This window comes from Phacochoerus africanus, chromosome 10 (genome assembly GCF_016906955.1).
Source record: "Phacochoerus africanus isolate WHEZ1 chromosome 10, ROS_Pafr_v1, whole genome shotgun sequence".
NCBI classification, from domain to species: domain Eukaryota; kingdom Metazoa; phylum Chordata; class Mammalia; order Artiodactyla; family Suidae; genus Phacochoerus; species Phacochoerus africanus.
Window position 1 is genome coordinate 32,661,767 of NC_062553.1, and position 13,835 is coordinate 32,675,601.

The 13,835-nt window shown below is 44.1% G+C and overlaps 1 protein-coding gene across 1 annotated transcript in view; it reads left to right on the forward strand.

Annotated features, from left to right (window-relative positions):
* LIMCH1 (LIM and calponin homology domains 1) overlaps nucleotides 1-13,835 on the forward strand; it is a 356,320-nt gene that overhangs the window by 288,077 nt on the left and 54,408 nt on the right. The window contains 5 exon segments of the mRNA XM_047799516.1: nucleotides 1,743-1,778; nucleotides 6,813-6,939; nucleotides 8,974-9,131; nucleotides 9,337-9,470; nucleotides 9,473-9,744. Of these exon segments, the coding sequence (XP_047655472.1) occupies nucleotides 1,743-1,778; nucleotides 6,813-6,939; nucleotides 8,974-9,131; nucleotides 9,337-9,470; nucleotides 9,473-9,744 (727 nt within the window).

Here is a 13,835-nt window from a genome sequence, read left to right on the forward strand (position 1 = left end):
TTAACCATCCATTAGGAAGAATTCCTCTGCTCTCTCCCATAGATAATTTAGAAAACACTACGTTTGAATGTCTATTCCAACAGGCTTATTCATTAACTGGGAAACATTTATCCAGGCTTCAGAATTAACACTGTTCATGCACTCTTTCTTGAGGGGAAGGAATCCATCTGCCTCCATGTGGTGGTGGTTTTGGAAAATTGAGTGTATTAAGTTAAACTTTAGCACCTTCTGAAACTAGCCCCCGGAGAAGCAGAAAATGGGTCTTACTTCCAGAAGAGAAACATCCACAAACACTTTCCTTGTCTTGCTTTTGGCCATTTCAGTGGAAACTTTGGGTTTTGCCCTGGTGTGGTTGCCTTCCCTGTGAATGAAAACAATTATGAATGAATGCAGACTGTTGTATGAATGATAAAGGCATAAGAGAGAAGGGTGCGTGTGTGTGCACACTCGTGTGCTCTGGGGTGTTTTTGCTAAGATTATAGAAAGAGATCTTTAGACATTGCTCTTTTCCCCATTAAATTGTTATGAAACTGAACACGGGATCAGGTAATTTTTGCTGAAAACCCCCACGTGTCATTTATTGAAAGCAAGCAAGACATTTTTCTTTGTTCAACTAATTCTTTGTCCACCATCAGGATGCAGGAATGAACAGCCTTTAACGGTGTGGGTAAGAACCTTCTCTTAAAATTCCCCTTCACTGAGGAAACAGTCATATGTGGGAGCTGCTCTTTTCAAGTGTGCTTAAACTATGCCCTTGTAATGTTCAATTTTTTTTCCTAAGTTGACCTTTTTCTTCATTTTATCAGATACATTAAAACTGAAAATCCTGGATATGCAAATAGGTCCTACTGTAGACACAGGGAACTCTAGCCAATCTCTTGTGATAGAACATGATGAAGATAACAAGGGAAGAAAATGTATATGTATGACTGGGTCACTTTGCTGTACAGCAGAAATTGACACAACATTGTAAATGGACTATGTTGACTACAAAAAATTAAAAATAAATGTGATTGTAACTACAAAAAAAAACCTGAAAACACCTATATCGAAGAAGTGCAACTTTGTAGATCTAAATAATCAGAAGACTATAAAAGATTGTAAAAAAAAAAACTTTTTTTTCAAGTTATGGAATATCATCCAAGTCTGGTTTTGATTAAGGCTGCCAGTTTTCTAGGAATTGTGGTTTTTGTCAAATGCATGCGGAAGGCACTGATTGGGGTTCTGGTTTGCTTTCAGAAAACTGCAGAAACTCTCTTTGATGTTATTTGTGCAAATGCATTAACACATCAGGAAGAGGGTCAGTAAGCGTGTGCTTCAATGTTGGGTTTCCATTACAGCCCATTACTCTGCCCAGAAAGGCAAAGAACAGTTCAACCATTTGCGAACGACCGTAATACATTTGGCTTTTTCTAAGCTGCCTTCTCTAAACATTGTGGGTTGCACCTAAGCCTTTTTTGTGTTTATTTTGAACAGATTCTTTCTTTGTGGGGAGCATGGGGATCTCTTCATTTCTCCTCTGAGTTTTACTCCCAATTTTTGCATTCTTTACATGTCAAGACTGTGGTTTCATTTTCAGAATTAATGAATATCGCTAATTGCATAATGACACTTCTCTTCCAGCGTGACCAGTGGAAAGGGTTGGGCACACATACATTTCACTTGTAGTTTTTATTTCCAGCTTGGTTTGCAGTGTTTACCCTTCTGTCTTGCCAATCCTCTAACTTTGTATTTGGTCTTAGATACGGACCGAGAACTCCTGTGTCTGATGACGCAGAGTAAGTTTTTCTTGTATTAGTAAGAATACATTAATTACTAGCCTAAACTGCATGCTTTCAGTACTCACCACTAATTGAAATGCAATTAATGCAGCAGGGGACTGAAGAGCTAAGAGACTCGTGCAGCCTCAGAAAAGCACTTGAAGTTGGAATGCAGAACATAGTTCTGTGCAGGAGAGACGAATGAAAAAGCCACTTTAGCATGATTCTAATATGCAGCTGCTGCTTAAAACTTAACATTTGCTTTTCATAGACAAGGCATGTGAAAGGCGTTCTTGTTAGGGTTTGGAACATTGGAAGCCCTTCTGAACTTCGGCATTGTTTAAAAGGCTATTTTGCACTTGGCGTTGAATTCTTGACATGTGAAGGCTTAGAGTTCACCATGAAGCAGTCCTTCCCGTAGCCACATTTTTTTTTTTTTGTAAGCTGAGAAAATAAATCCTAAACCACTAATGATAGATTCAGAAGCCCAAGTTCCTCCCAGGTTGTAGTAGGATAAACTGTGGGATGCTTGAGACCAAAACGCTGTGGTTTCGTTCAAATTCTATGGCATGGCCAGGGGTCAAGATGTCCAGCCTGACACGGGCTGCCTCTCCTTGGTCTCTGCTCCTCTCAGAGATGCAGTCCCATCCCCGGCCTCACATCCAAATTTGAGAAGCATCCACTCTCTCCCATATGGGACCACATTGACTCCATTACACAAATGGATTTCCCACTGGCTGAGCATCCTGAAACTGATATCTGAGGCAGAAGGTTTCTCTGCAGAGTGCTAAGCTTGCTCAGATTGGAGTCACTGGTGTTTTAAGAAACATGATTAATGTCTCATTCCAACATCAGTGGCCCGCTGAGCCCGCTGTCTGTCCTCTGGGAGAGGTATCAGCTGGCCTCGTGAGAATCTGGGCCAGCATAAGAGTGAAGCCCAGCATTCCCTCTGCCCCTTTGCCTGGCCTGAGCCATAGTTCCAAGGCACGAAATGAGGAATCTAAGTAGCAGTGTAGACAAATAGCAATGTAGACGTCGTCAGGGGGTAGACCAGACAAATAGCACTTCCCCCAGTGACAGTGAGATCAGACTACGACTTTACTATTTTTGAATTTGTGCTGTTTCCCACGTTTGTGTTCAAGTTGTCTGCTTAGTCTGTACTTTTAGCTCGAAGCAATCTGACTCTAGGGCCAAGGCTATCAGTTTTCCGATGTGTGATCTATGATTGCTTTGTGGGCCAATGCCGAGCATTCACGTCTCAAAACCAGATTTCAGCCTGAGCTTGACTGACTGCACAGAGTTAAGGAGTCTATAAAACTGAGCCCTGGTTATTACTTTTAAAATCTACAGTGGCAGCATTTAACATTCCCTGAAAGGAGGATTATATAAGATTGATAGGCAAAACACTACTTTGATTTGGTTAGCAAAAACATTTTGATAGAATGGATTTACTCTTCATCATTGCAAAGCTGCCAAGCAATTTGCCTAATATGGATCTCTAAAAAAAACCCTGAGAGCTGAAAGAAAAGAAGCTACACTAAAAAGAGCTTTTGAATTTCGCCTGTACCTGATATGAAACCTCACCCAAAGTTACTGTTTTTTTAAAGGGTGGGGTGGGGATTCCTCTACATTTATTTTAACAAGCAGCCTCAAGGAGCAGGAAGAGTAAAAGGAGCTTCTTTTCCAAAGGTCTTATCTAGGAATAGCCAAAGGGCTGAATTTCCTTCTGGAATAGACCCAATTTACATGAAACCAGTGGGAAAAAACAAAAGGAAGAGTTTATGACAGGAGTGTGTTTGTTTTAGATAGAAATGTGTAATAGGTTTTGTTAATCCCCCCAGTCTCTCCCCTTTTCAAAACCTTTAAGAGCAATTATTGGCACAGTCTGTGTTTATTCATATTGACACATTCTTAAAATACAACCCAATCAAAAAAAGATGTGCCCTTTAAGGAAAATGCAGGTCAGGGGCAGACCTACCACACAGGCAAACAGAAATTTCCGCCTCCTGGCAAGTCAAGAATGTTTCCATGGATGTATTTTCACCTTCTTGCCCTTCTTTTTGCTTCCACGAGCCTCATTTCCCAAGGGTCCCCACCGTGGAGCCTGGACACTGTGAGAGCCAGAGGCCATTTTAGTCTGAATTCTCTTACCCTAGACTTGGTCCAGAAACAATTTCCAGGCTCCCCAGGAGGTAATTTAATCCTGGCCCTCAGAAATGCCAACCCACCATGGAGGGAGACTCCTAGACCCTGCAGCCAGAGGCCCTTGTCCCACAGCCCAGGACGTGGCTTATTGTGCTGAGAAGCACCAATTTAGGGCAGGTCATTAATATTCTGGAATCTAGGCTTCTCCAGGATCCACCACCCTGTCCCCAGACATACACTTCCTTTTGGAGGCTGAGTCCAACCTCTGAATGAGGGAACATTTTCTGAATAGTGACTCAGCTCATTTTCTGTCTTGTATCATCACTTCTCAACTTGCTTAGTTCCTTTATTTGACAGAGCATAAAGGGATTGCTCATAGTTTTACTCTTTCTTTTTCTGGCCCGTTTGCTGGTGGTATCTGAGAAGGAAAATGAGAGTTTCTCTTTTTATGCTAACCAGTTTTTGGCCATCTTTGGGTTGAGGTAGTTAGACCTTCGTAGGGTGGGGAACAGAGATAGGAAACCAGGTCAGGGAAGGCAGTTTTGAAGGCCTTGCTCCCATCATCTTCATGCCAATCGAGGGAGATCAGTCAATACCTCCCTGGAGGAAGCTTCCTCCTGGGTCCCAGAAGAAGACTTGCTCTATGGCCAACCCTTACAGCCTAAACCAAAATTTTGTCCTTTAAAAAATTATAGACGACAGTGAGCTCCCATCATGGCTCAGCAGTGATGAACCCCACTGTATCCATGAGGACAAGGGTTCGATCCCTGGCCTTGCTCAGTGGGTTAAGGATCCAGCATGGCCATGAGCTGTGGTGTAGGTCACAGACATGGCTCAGAGCTGACATTGCTGTGGCTGTGTTGTAGGCCGGCAGCTGCAGCTCTGATTCAACCCCTAGCCTGGGAACCTCCATAGGCCACGGGTGTGGCCCTAAAAAAAAAAACAAGAAAAAATTAAAAAATAAATATTATAGATGACAAAGTCGAAGGAAGGGACCTCCTTTCTCTTCCACAATCTCTCGACTGTTTAGTAGATTACAAGAGAATCCCAGCTCAGAAGGGTTTATATGTTCTAAGATCTTCATGAAGACTGTAAATTGCCTTAAAAGATGAACTGACTGAATTGGATATAATTAAAGGTAAGATTTTTTTTTTTAGAATGGAATAAATTCTTCTCTACTCTCTGAAGAGAAGAATGGAATGAGTTTTGGTCTTTTTCTCAATAGCTTATTTAAGGGAATTTTGATCCATGAAGTTTCCAAACCATTGGGTTAGACTTTTCCACCTACCTCTGCAAAGTCCCAAATCTTCCTTAAACCACCTTCACAAATAGCATAAAACAAGTGAAAAATCGCAGCCCCCCTCCTCCCTGTGAGGACGACTGTTGATCTTTCCAGAAGGCACAGCTGCCACAATCAACCCTGAACACGGTGGTTTTAGTGCAAATAGAAGCCTCGGATCAGAGAAAGGTCTTTCTATGCAGTCCGAGTATTAGACTGCTCTTGAGGAAAACAGACCAGAGGTACAATCTTCAGTTGTAGCTCTCTCAGGTCATCCTTAAAAGGTCCGTCATCTAGAGGTAGGGGAGAGGCGCCCACACTTCCATGCAGTTTCCTTTACGTGGATGAAATGAGCTCAGCCATTGCTTTGGGGCCACCTGCTCCTTCCAGAGAGCTGCCTGCTGCTGTGCATTGTCCGGCCATGAGGATAATGATTTTGGACATTGCTGATGATGTCTGGAACGAGTTGGTGTCTAAGTGCATGGCTTTTTCTTTTTCTTTGTGTTCGGCTGGCTTCAGAAACGGACTGGCACAGTCTTCTGTTCATAAAGGGCCCTCCACTTGATCTGGGGGCTCTACAATCCATTTGGTCCCAAAGCTAGTCATTTGCTCAAGAAAAAAAAAAGAGGGGGGGTAGATTTTGCTTTGTTTTTATTTCTTATTTTCATCTTGCTCCTTCAGCTTTGCTATAACAAAGGTCTGTATAAGCATTGCAGAAAAGGTCCTGTGGTCCTCCCCAATATTTAATAAGCTTCTATAGACTATGTCCATTATATGTGTAGCCTTAGGGTTTTCAAAAAATCACCTCTTGCTTTTAAAAGAGTAAATTCAGAGGTGTCCTGCCAAAAATAAAGTGAAATGATTGTGAGAATTTTAGGATACACAGTATATACCAATTTATGTATTTTCTCCTTTAATATTTCTTTGAAATACCTTATTTTCTTGATTCCAAGATGCCATCAATGTACTATCAATTTACAGACAGTTTACAGGACATCAAATAAACCACATCAAATAAATGCATCATTACTGTATAACTGTTGGATGCATCCAAAATTCGGAAAATGTAATATGAAAAGGTAGAGTCTTAGACTTGAGGCTGTGTGGTATGTTTTTTTAATGGTGAAATTGCCCCAGTCAATGTACAAAGCATTATGCTAGCCCTTTACACAGAGAAACATGTAGTACAATCAGGTTTCACTTCAGGCGACACCACCGTCCCTCCTCACAAATTCTCCCCAAGTTGTTTCAACTCTCTTCATTTTATTTTGTAATATATTTACAAGTGAGAGGAGCCCAGAGCCTCATAAACCTTTTTCTAGCCCTTTCCTTTAAGCATATTTCGGCCCCCACATATAAAATTAGACTGCCTTGGTTCAGCCATCACCGAAGACAAAGATGGTCACATTTTGGCTTTTGCAGCAAAAGAGGAGGTGAGGCTGCTAGCATGCCCTGTGCCAGCTGAGGGATGCAGCAGACCTCAAATCACACGGCTGCACGAATCTGCGGAGGGAAAGGGGCAGTTTTCCAAACGCGGTAGCGCCCCCACGCGGCGGCACGCCCCAAATGCGCAGACGCTTGCGATGTCCATCCCTGCCCACTGTTGCCTCTGCTCTCTCCACACTCAGGAGCACCAGTATGTTTGACATGCGGTGTGAGGAGGAGGCCGCGGTGCAGCCGCACAGCAGGGCCCGCCAGGAGCAGCTGCAGCTGATAAATAACCAGCTGCGGGAAGAGGATGACAAATGGCAAGATGTGAGTGCCGGCCAAGGCTGTGGGCGGTGGGGAGGCTGCTCCGTGCGCTGGACTAGACGCCCTTTGGGGCAGAAAATCAGATGGCGGGTTAGACCTGGACCTGACAGCCAGGCAGAGGAAGGGGACCCCTAGAGGGCCTCAAACGGTGGCACAGTACATGCGGGAATGAATGAAGCTACCCTTGCTGGAAGTTTGACCGCAAAAAAAGAGGGGAGCGGAAGGGAGGCAACTGGCCAGGGATGCAGAATTGAGGATGCTGTATCTTTTGAGATGATATATATGGAATTGATCATGATAATGACGATAATGACAACAATAATTGCCCTCATAGAAAGCGTACCAGTAATGGGTACTGTTCTAAGTGCCTTGAATGTAGTAATCCTTTTAATCCTCTTAGGGACTCAACAAGCTTGCAGCTATTATTGTCCTCAGTTCCACAGAGGAGTCCCAGAAGAGCTAAGTAGTTTGTCCAGAGTCACACAGCAAGTGAGGAAGAGAGTGGGTATTATAACCAGGGAAGGAAGGCTCCAGGGCCCGATGGAGGCTTTGGGATTGTCTGTGTGCTGACAGCAAAGAACCTCGGCAGGAAAGGAGCTTGAAGATCAGAATGAGAGAAGGGAGATGATGATTTCATTTCATCCTCACAGAGTGCTCGGTGGTAGCTACTACAGATGTGGCTCAGCCTTTAGTTTAAAAAGTGCTCCAATGTTGATAAAATGTGCTAATAATTATGTCCAATATGGGGAGCACTTATGGGGTGCCTGGCACCTTATAGGCACTGCTACATTTCACCCTCACACCAGGCTTCTCAGAGTAGGTATTATTATCATCTCCTTCTTTTTTTTTTTTTTTTTTTGTCTTTTGTCTTTTAGGGCTGCACCCACGGCCTACAGAAGTTCCCAGGCTAGGGGTCTAATGGGAGCTGTAGCCACCACCCTACACCACAGCCACAGCAACACCAAATCTGAGCCACGTCTGTGACCTACACCACAGCTCATGGCAATGCCGGATCCCTAACCCACTGAGCATCGAGGCCAGGGATCGAACCCGCAACCTCCTGATTCCTAGTCAGATTCGTTTCTGCTGTGCCAGAACGGGAACTCCTCCTCTCTATTTTAGAGGTGAGGAAACTGAGGTGCAGAGAGCCTAAGAAACGTGCCTAGACTCCAAAGCAAAGAGGTAGAGCTAGGGTTATTTCCCACACCCACAGCCCCAGCCATCTGCCTCTAGATTCCTAACTCTTCATTATTATGCTTCATTTAATAACTCCCTAGAGGATGTGTGCTGAGGTTGTTGTAAGGATCAGGCGACTTAATACATATAGAATCATTGGTTCTAGAAGACCCCAAAGCCAATGTTTTTCCTGACTTTTCTTCCTTTCCTGAGGGACTTGTGTAGGTCTGTGGTTAATTCCTACTGTTCTATTGTCAGCAAGTTCATCTACAGTACAGAGGTCATAAATAAGAAGAAATGAAGTTTCGGAGTTCCCTTCATGGTGCAGTGGAAACAAATCCGACTAGGAACCATGAGGTTGAGGGTTCAATCCCTAGCCTTGCTCAGTGGGTTAAGGATCTGGCGTTGCCATGAGCTGTGGTGTAGGTTGCAGACGCAGCTCGGTTCTGGTGTGGCTGTGGTGTAGGCTGGCAGCTGTAGCTCCAATTAGACCCCTAGCCTAGGAATCTACATATGCCCCAAGTGCGGCCCTAAAAAGACAAAAAGAAAGAAAGAAAAGAAATGAAGTTAGTTTCTCACAATACTCTGCGAGGCAATACTTTAAACTTTGGCAACTGATATGGAATGTGATTGCAGATTTTACCACATTTAAATAAATGTGCTGCCCTGCTATGGATAATGTAGATATTTCCAGAGGTTTCCTGCCTTTGAGGTTTTCCTCTTCAAACCAGACTTATTGGATTTCGTGGAAATTTCTTAGCCTGGCCACAAGTCAGTGCTCACTAATCTCTGAAGAGTAGAAATGGAGTTATGTTCAAGCCTGAAGAAGAATGTTCTATCTCCTCCCTCCTACCCCCACAGGACCTGGCTCGTTGGAAAAGCCGGAGAAGAAGTGCTTCTCAGGACTTAATCAAGAAAGAGGAAGAAAGGAAAAAAATGGAGAAGTTACTGGCTGGAGAGGATGGGACAAGTGAACGAAGGAAAAGCATCAAAACCTACAGAGAAATTGTCCAAGAAAAGTGGGTTCTTTCCGTTGTTGTTGAATGGGTGCTATTGTCTAGATGTACGTTTTCTCTAAAAATGTTGGTTATCGAAGGCTCTGGCACCAATTGTATACTCTCTACTTGGTCCTTCAGCTCTCTCTTGGTTCCTACCAAGGTCTCCTTTGCAATTTCCCCGACTGCTAACTCTGTTCTTGCTTCCCCTCCTATGCCCACCCTTTAGAGAGCGGAGAGAGAGGGAGTTGCATGAGGCGTACAAGAACGCACGGTCCCAGGAGGAGGCGGAAGGGATCCTTCAGCAGTATATCGAGAGGTTCACCATCAGCGAAGCTGTTCTCGAACGTTTGGAGATGCCAAAATTCTGGAAAGAAGCCATTCAGCAGAGCCAAACTCATCCTCCTTCCTGGACGACCCCAACCCCATGAAATACCTGCGGCAACAGTCACTGCCTCCACCCAAGTTCACTGCCACTGTGGAAACCACCATCACTCGTACCAGCGTTCCGGATGCCAGCATGTCAGCAGGCAGTGGGTCTCCGAGCAAAACTGTCACTCCCAAAGCCGTGCCTATGCTGACACCCAAGCCTTACTCCCAGCCCAAAAACTCTCAAGAGGTTCTGAAGACCTTCAAGGTAGGCTGAGTCCTGTAAGGATAGAACCAGAACTGAACTCCAGGTAGTCACTGGAGAGAAGCATCTTGGCTCAAGAAGATGCAGTTGTTTTTATCAAACAAAAGTAAAATATGTTAACAAGTACACTCGTGATGTTTACGTGTCTCTGAAGTTTGGTTTGTAAAGAGTTAAGGGGTAGAAGATTCCCCTCAATTCCTGTTAATATCGATGGGCTCCGCTGGGACTGGCATTTGAGTCATCCCAGTGAGCAAGGTCTGTTGCGTAATTTGATATGCTGCCATGGTCTCTGCAGGAGTGCCAGCTATCTGGAGGTATTGCAAATGCCTCAAAACAAAATTTTGATTGCCTCTGGCTTAAATAGGAGTATATACAACTATCTCTCTTGTAGGAAGAAACTGACATCATATCTAAAAAGATGCAACAATTGGAAAAATAACACAAGGAATACATGGGATGTACTTGGTCCCCAGATGAGACATATTTTTAAAATTTGGGGGGAAATGAATATGACTAGTATCCGTGAGGATGTGGGTTCGATCCCTGGCCTCACTCAGTGGGTTAAGGATCTGGCATTGCTTGTGAGCTGTGGTGCAGGTCGCAGACGCGGCTCTGATCTGGCATTGCTGTGGCTGTGGTGTAGGCTGGCAGCTGCAGATCTTATTCGACCCCTAGCCTGGGAACCTCCATATGCCCTAAAAAGAAAAAATATATATACATTTTTTGAGTAGAAAGACACACCTTGGGGACCACCAAGGAAAAAACACCTTTTTTTTTTGGTATTTGGTTTTTGCCAAAGAATGTGTAAAATAATGTTCTGTAACCAAGGAATCTATGACAGCCAAACCTCTTTTTACCTCCTCAAATCCTAGTATTTTCCCTCGCACCAGGAGAAGCCCTCATCCTTTGTCTCAAGCTATGTTGTCTACAAAGAAAAATCAGTCTCTTTGTCCCTGCACACCACCCGGGTTTGTAATAGAAGACAGAGGTGGAATTCATCAGTAGCAGACGCAAACATGTGACCTAAAGAAAGTTTGTTAAACGCATTGAGCAGCGTGAGGCCGTGTATTTTCCTATTGAATTTCAAAGGGAACCAAACCACACTTTCTGACTTTTGCTTGGATAACTCTGAATGTATCTTAAAACTCTGTGCCTTAAGCTTTGCTCGAACAAAAGGCAAGAGTCCTGGCTGTCTCATCTGGGTTGAATTGAGATATTTGTCCCTTGAAGGGCAGGGGCTGTGTCTTTGCTGTTCACAGCTTCATCCTGAGAGCCTGGCATAGGTGCCCAGGCACTGAGCAAGGGTTGATTGAATAAATACATGAATTTTTCTCTAGAAGTTGGGCTGCTCATCATGCAAACTGACGCACACACAGATGTGTACATGATCACACGTGCTGGGCAGGCCACCTAAGTACTGTAGCAGCTTCCCTTCTAGGGCCCACGACAATAGCCTTCTGATAGTTCATGAAGGACAGTGCCATGCTGAGCTGGCCCAGAGCAAGGAGAGGGAATACATTTATTTAACTTGGTATCTAAGGCATCTGATCAGTTAATCTATTTTTTTTTTTTTTTTTTGGCCATACCTGCAACCTGTAGAAATCCCAGGCCAGGGATCAAACTTGAACCACAGCAGTGACAATGCCAAATCCTTAACCTGCTGAGCCACCAGGGAACTCCTGCTCAGTTTATCTAGATGTCCACTTATCTGCCTTTATATAAAGAGTACAATGTGATAATTTACCCAGAAAAATTACGATAGATGACTTCATGGCAAGACTTTGGCCATTGTGCCAAGATGATGTAGAGGCCTCAGGAAGAGTGTTCGTGGAGCGGCGGACTGAGGAATTGGGGTAAATGTCCTTTTGGAGCTGGGGCTCACCAGTGAGCTTTCAACTCATCGTAGGTCTTGAAAGCTGTCAACCCTATTCATAGCCTGACCGTTGAGTGGGTGGGCCCATGCATGGTCAAAGGTAGTAGGTAAATGGAACACTTGTTACCAGATAACTCCAGGACTGAAGCTACTCTCTGTGTGTGTGTGTGTGTGTGTGTGTGTGTGTTCTTGTGGGGAGGAGGTAGGATTGGGGGGCAGGGAGTACAGCCTCATTTTCTTAGTACAGCAGATTTAAGAGTAAAGGAAGAGCAAGTGAAGTGGTTGAAACATTGTTTTCAAATGGAGAGGTGCCGCCTGAGTTTCCATTGTGGCTCAGCAGTAGCAAACTTGACTACTATCCAGGAGGACGAGAGTTTGACCCCTGGCCTTGCTCAGTGGGTTAAGCATCTGGCGTTGTATGAGCTGTGGTGGAGGTCGCAGATGCGGCTTGGATCCTGTGTGGCTGTGGCTGTGGTGTAGGCCAGCAGCTGCAGCTCCCCTTTGCCCCCTAGCCTGGGAAGTTACATATGCCACAGGTTCGGCCCTAAAAAGCAAGTAATAATAATAATAATAAAGAGTTATCACCTATTTCTAGGCTATGAAATCAATTTAGAATCAGCATTATTTTTTAATGAGGTAGAATAGAATACAATTTTTAAAAAATGGCATAACGGGGGAGTTCCCGTCGTGGCTCAGTGGTAACGAATCCGACTAGGAACCATGAGGTTGTGGGTTCGATCCGTGGCCTTGCTCAGTGGGTTAAGGATCCGGCGTTGCCTTGAGCTGTGGTGTAGGTCGCAGACTCGGCTCAGGCCGTGGCCATGGCGTAGGCTGGTGGCTACAGCTCCAATTCGGCCTCTAGCCTGGGAACCTCTGGCCCAGAAAAAACAAACAAACAAAAAAACAGCATAATGCATCACAAATAATAAAGGTAAACATTATTTTGCAAAACTTATATTTATGTTGTGTGTTTGTGGTGATTTAAATTTTTATGGATCACAGACAATAGGGTAGACAAGCCACTGACTTAAGGTAAATAAACTATAACTAATATCTGACCTATCATTCCTTTTAAAAGATTTTCAGGAGTTCCTGCCATGTCACAGTGGGTTAAGAATCTGACTGCCGTGGCTTGGATTGCTGCAGAGATCCAGGGTCAATTCCCAGTGGGGCATAGTGGGCTAAAGATCTGGCTTTGCTATAGCTGTGGTGTGGGGTGACAGCTGCAGCCCAGATTAAATCCCCAGTAACCTCCATATACTGTAAATGTGGGCTTTAAGAAAAAAAAAAAGGAGTTCCAGTCCTGGCTCAATGATAACAAACCTGACCGGAATCTACAATCATGGGGATTTGGGTTCGATCCCTGGCCTCGATTAATGGGCTAAGGATCCAGTGTTGCCATGAGGTGTGGCATAGGCCGGCAGCTGCAGCTCCTATTCGACCCCTAGCCTGGGAACGTCCACATGCCCTGAAAAAAAAAATTTTTTTTTCAAAGGTTTAGTAGTAGGAATAGCTAATAGCTGATATTTATGTAACTAAAATTTGCCAGATACTGTAGGTCTAAATTCTATACATAAAATCACCATAACAGCAGGAGCTAGTGCTCTTACAAAGATGAGGAGACTGAGGTTGAAGACAATGTGGTTCTTGAGTGGTAGAGCCAGAACTCGGTCTTGGGCCATCTCACTTTCTCTCCTGACTGCTGGACACACTGTCAGACTTTAAGACAAAGATGTCTAGATGCCTTTCAATAAGCCCGACTAACCACCCTCACTCTCCCTTTCTTGCGCTCACCATCCTCCCTAGACACGTGTGCAAAACAAAAATATTTTAATGGGCATGGCCACTTTCTCTTGAAAACAAACAAACAAACAAACCTGGGATTGTCCAATTGACTAGAAATAAGAATTTACTGTAACATAGTGTAGTAACAGGTTCCCTGCCCCCTGTGATACCTTCCAAAGAGTGCTCATTGCCCCTGACCATGATAGGATAGCCTGAGAAATATTCCTGATCAAGAATGGGTTCCACCTAATGTAGATGCTCATGGGAAAACAAAGATCTCAGAATTGTGGAATAGCGGTCGGAATGTCAGTGGAAAATTACTGGAACCCAAATATGTCACCTGTATTTATACCCAAGATCTCTTGATTGTCTCTACTTCAAAGTAAAAGCAGACCCTCAGTCGGGGAAGCGTGACGTGTAGTCTAATGTGAAGTGG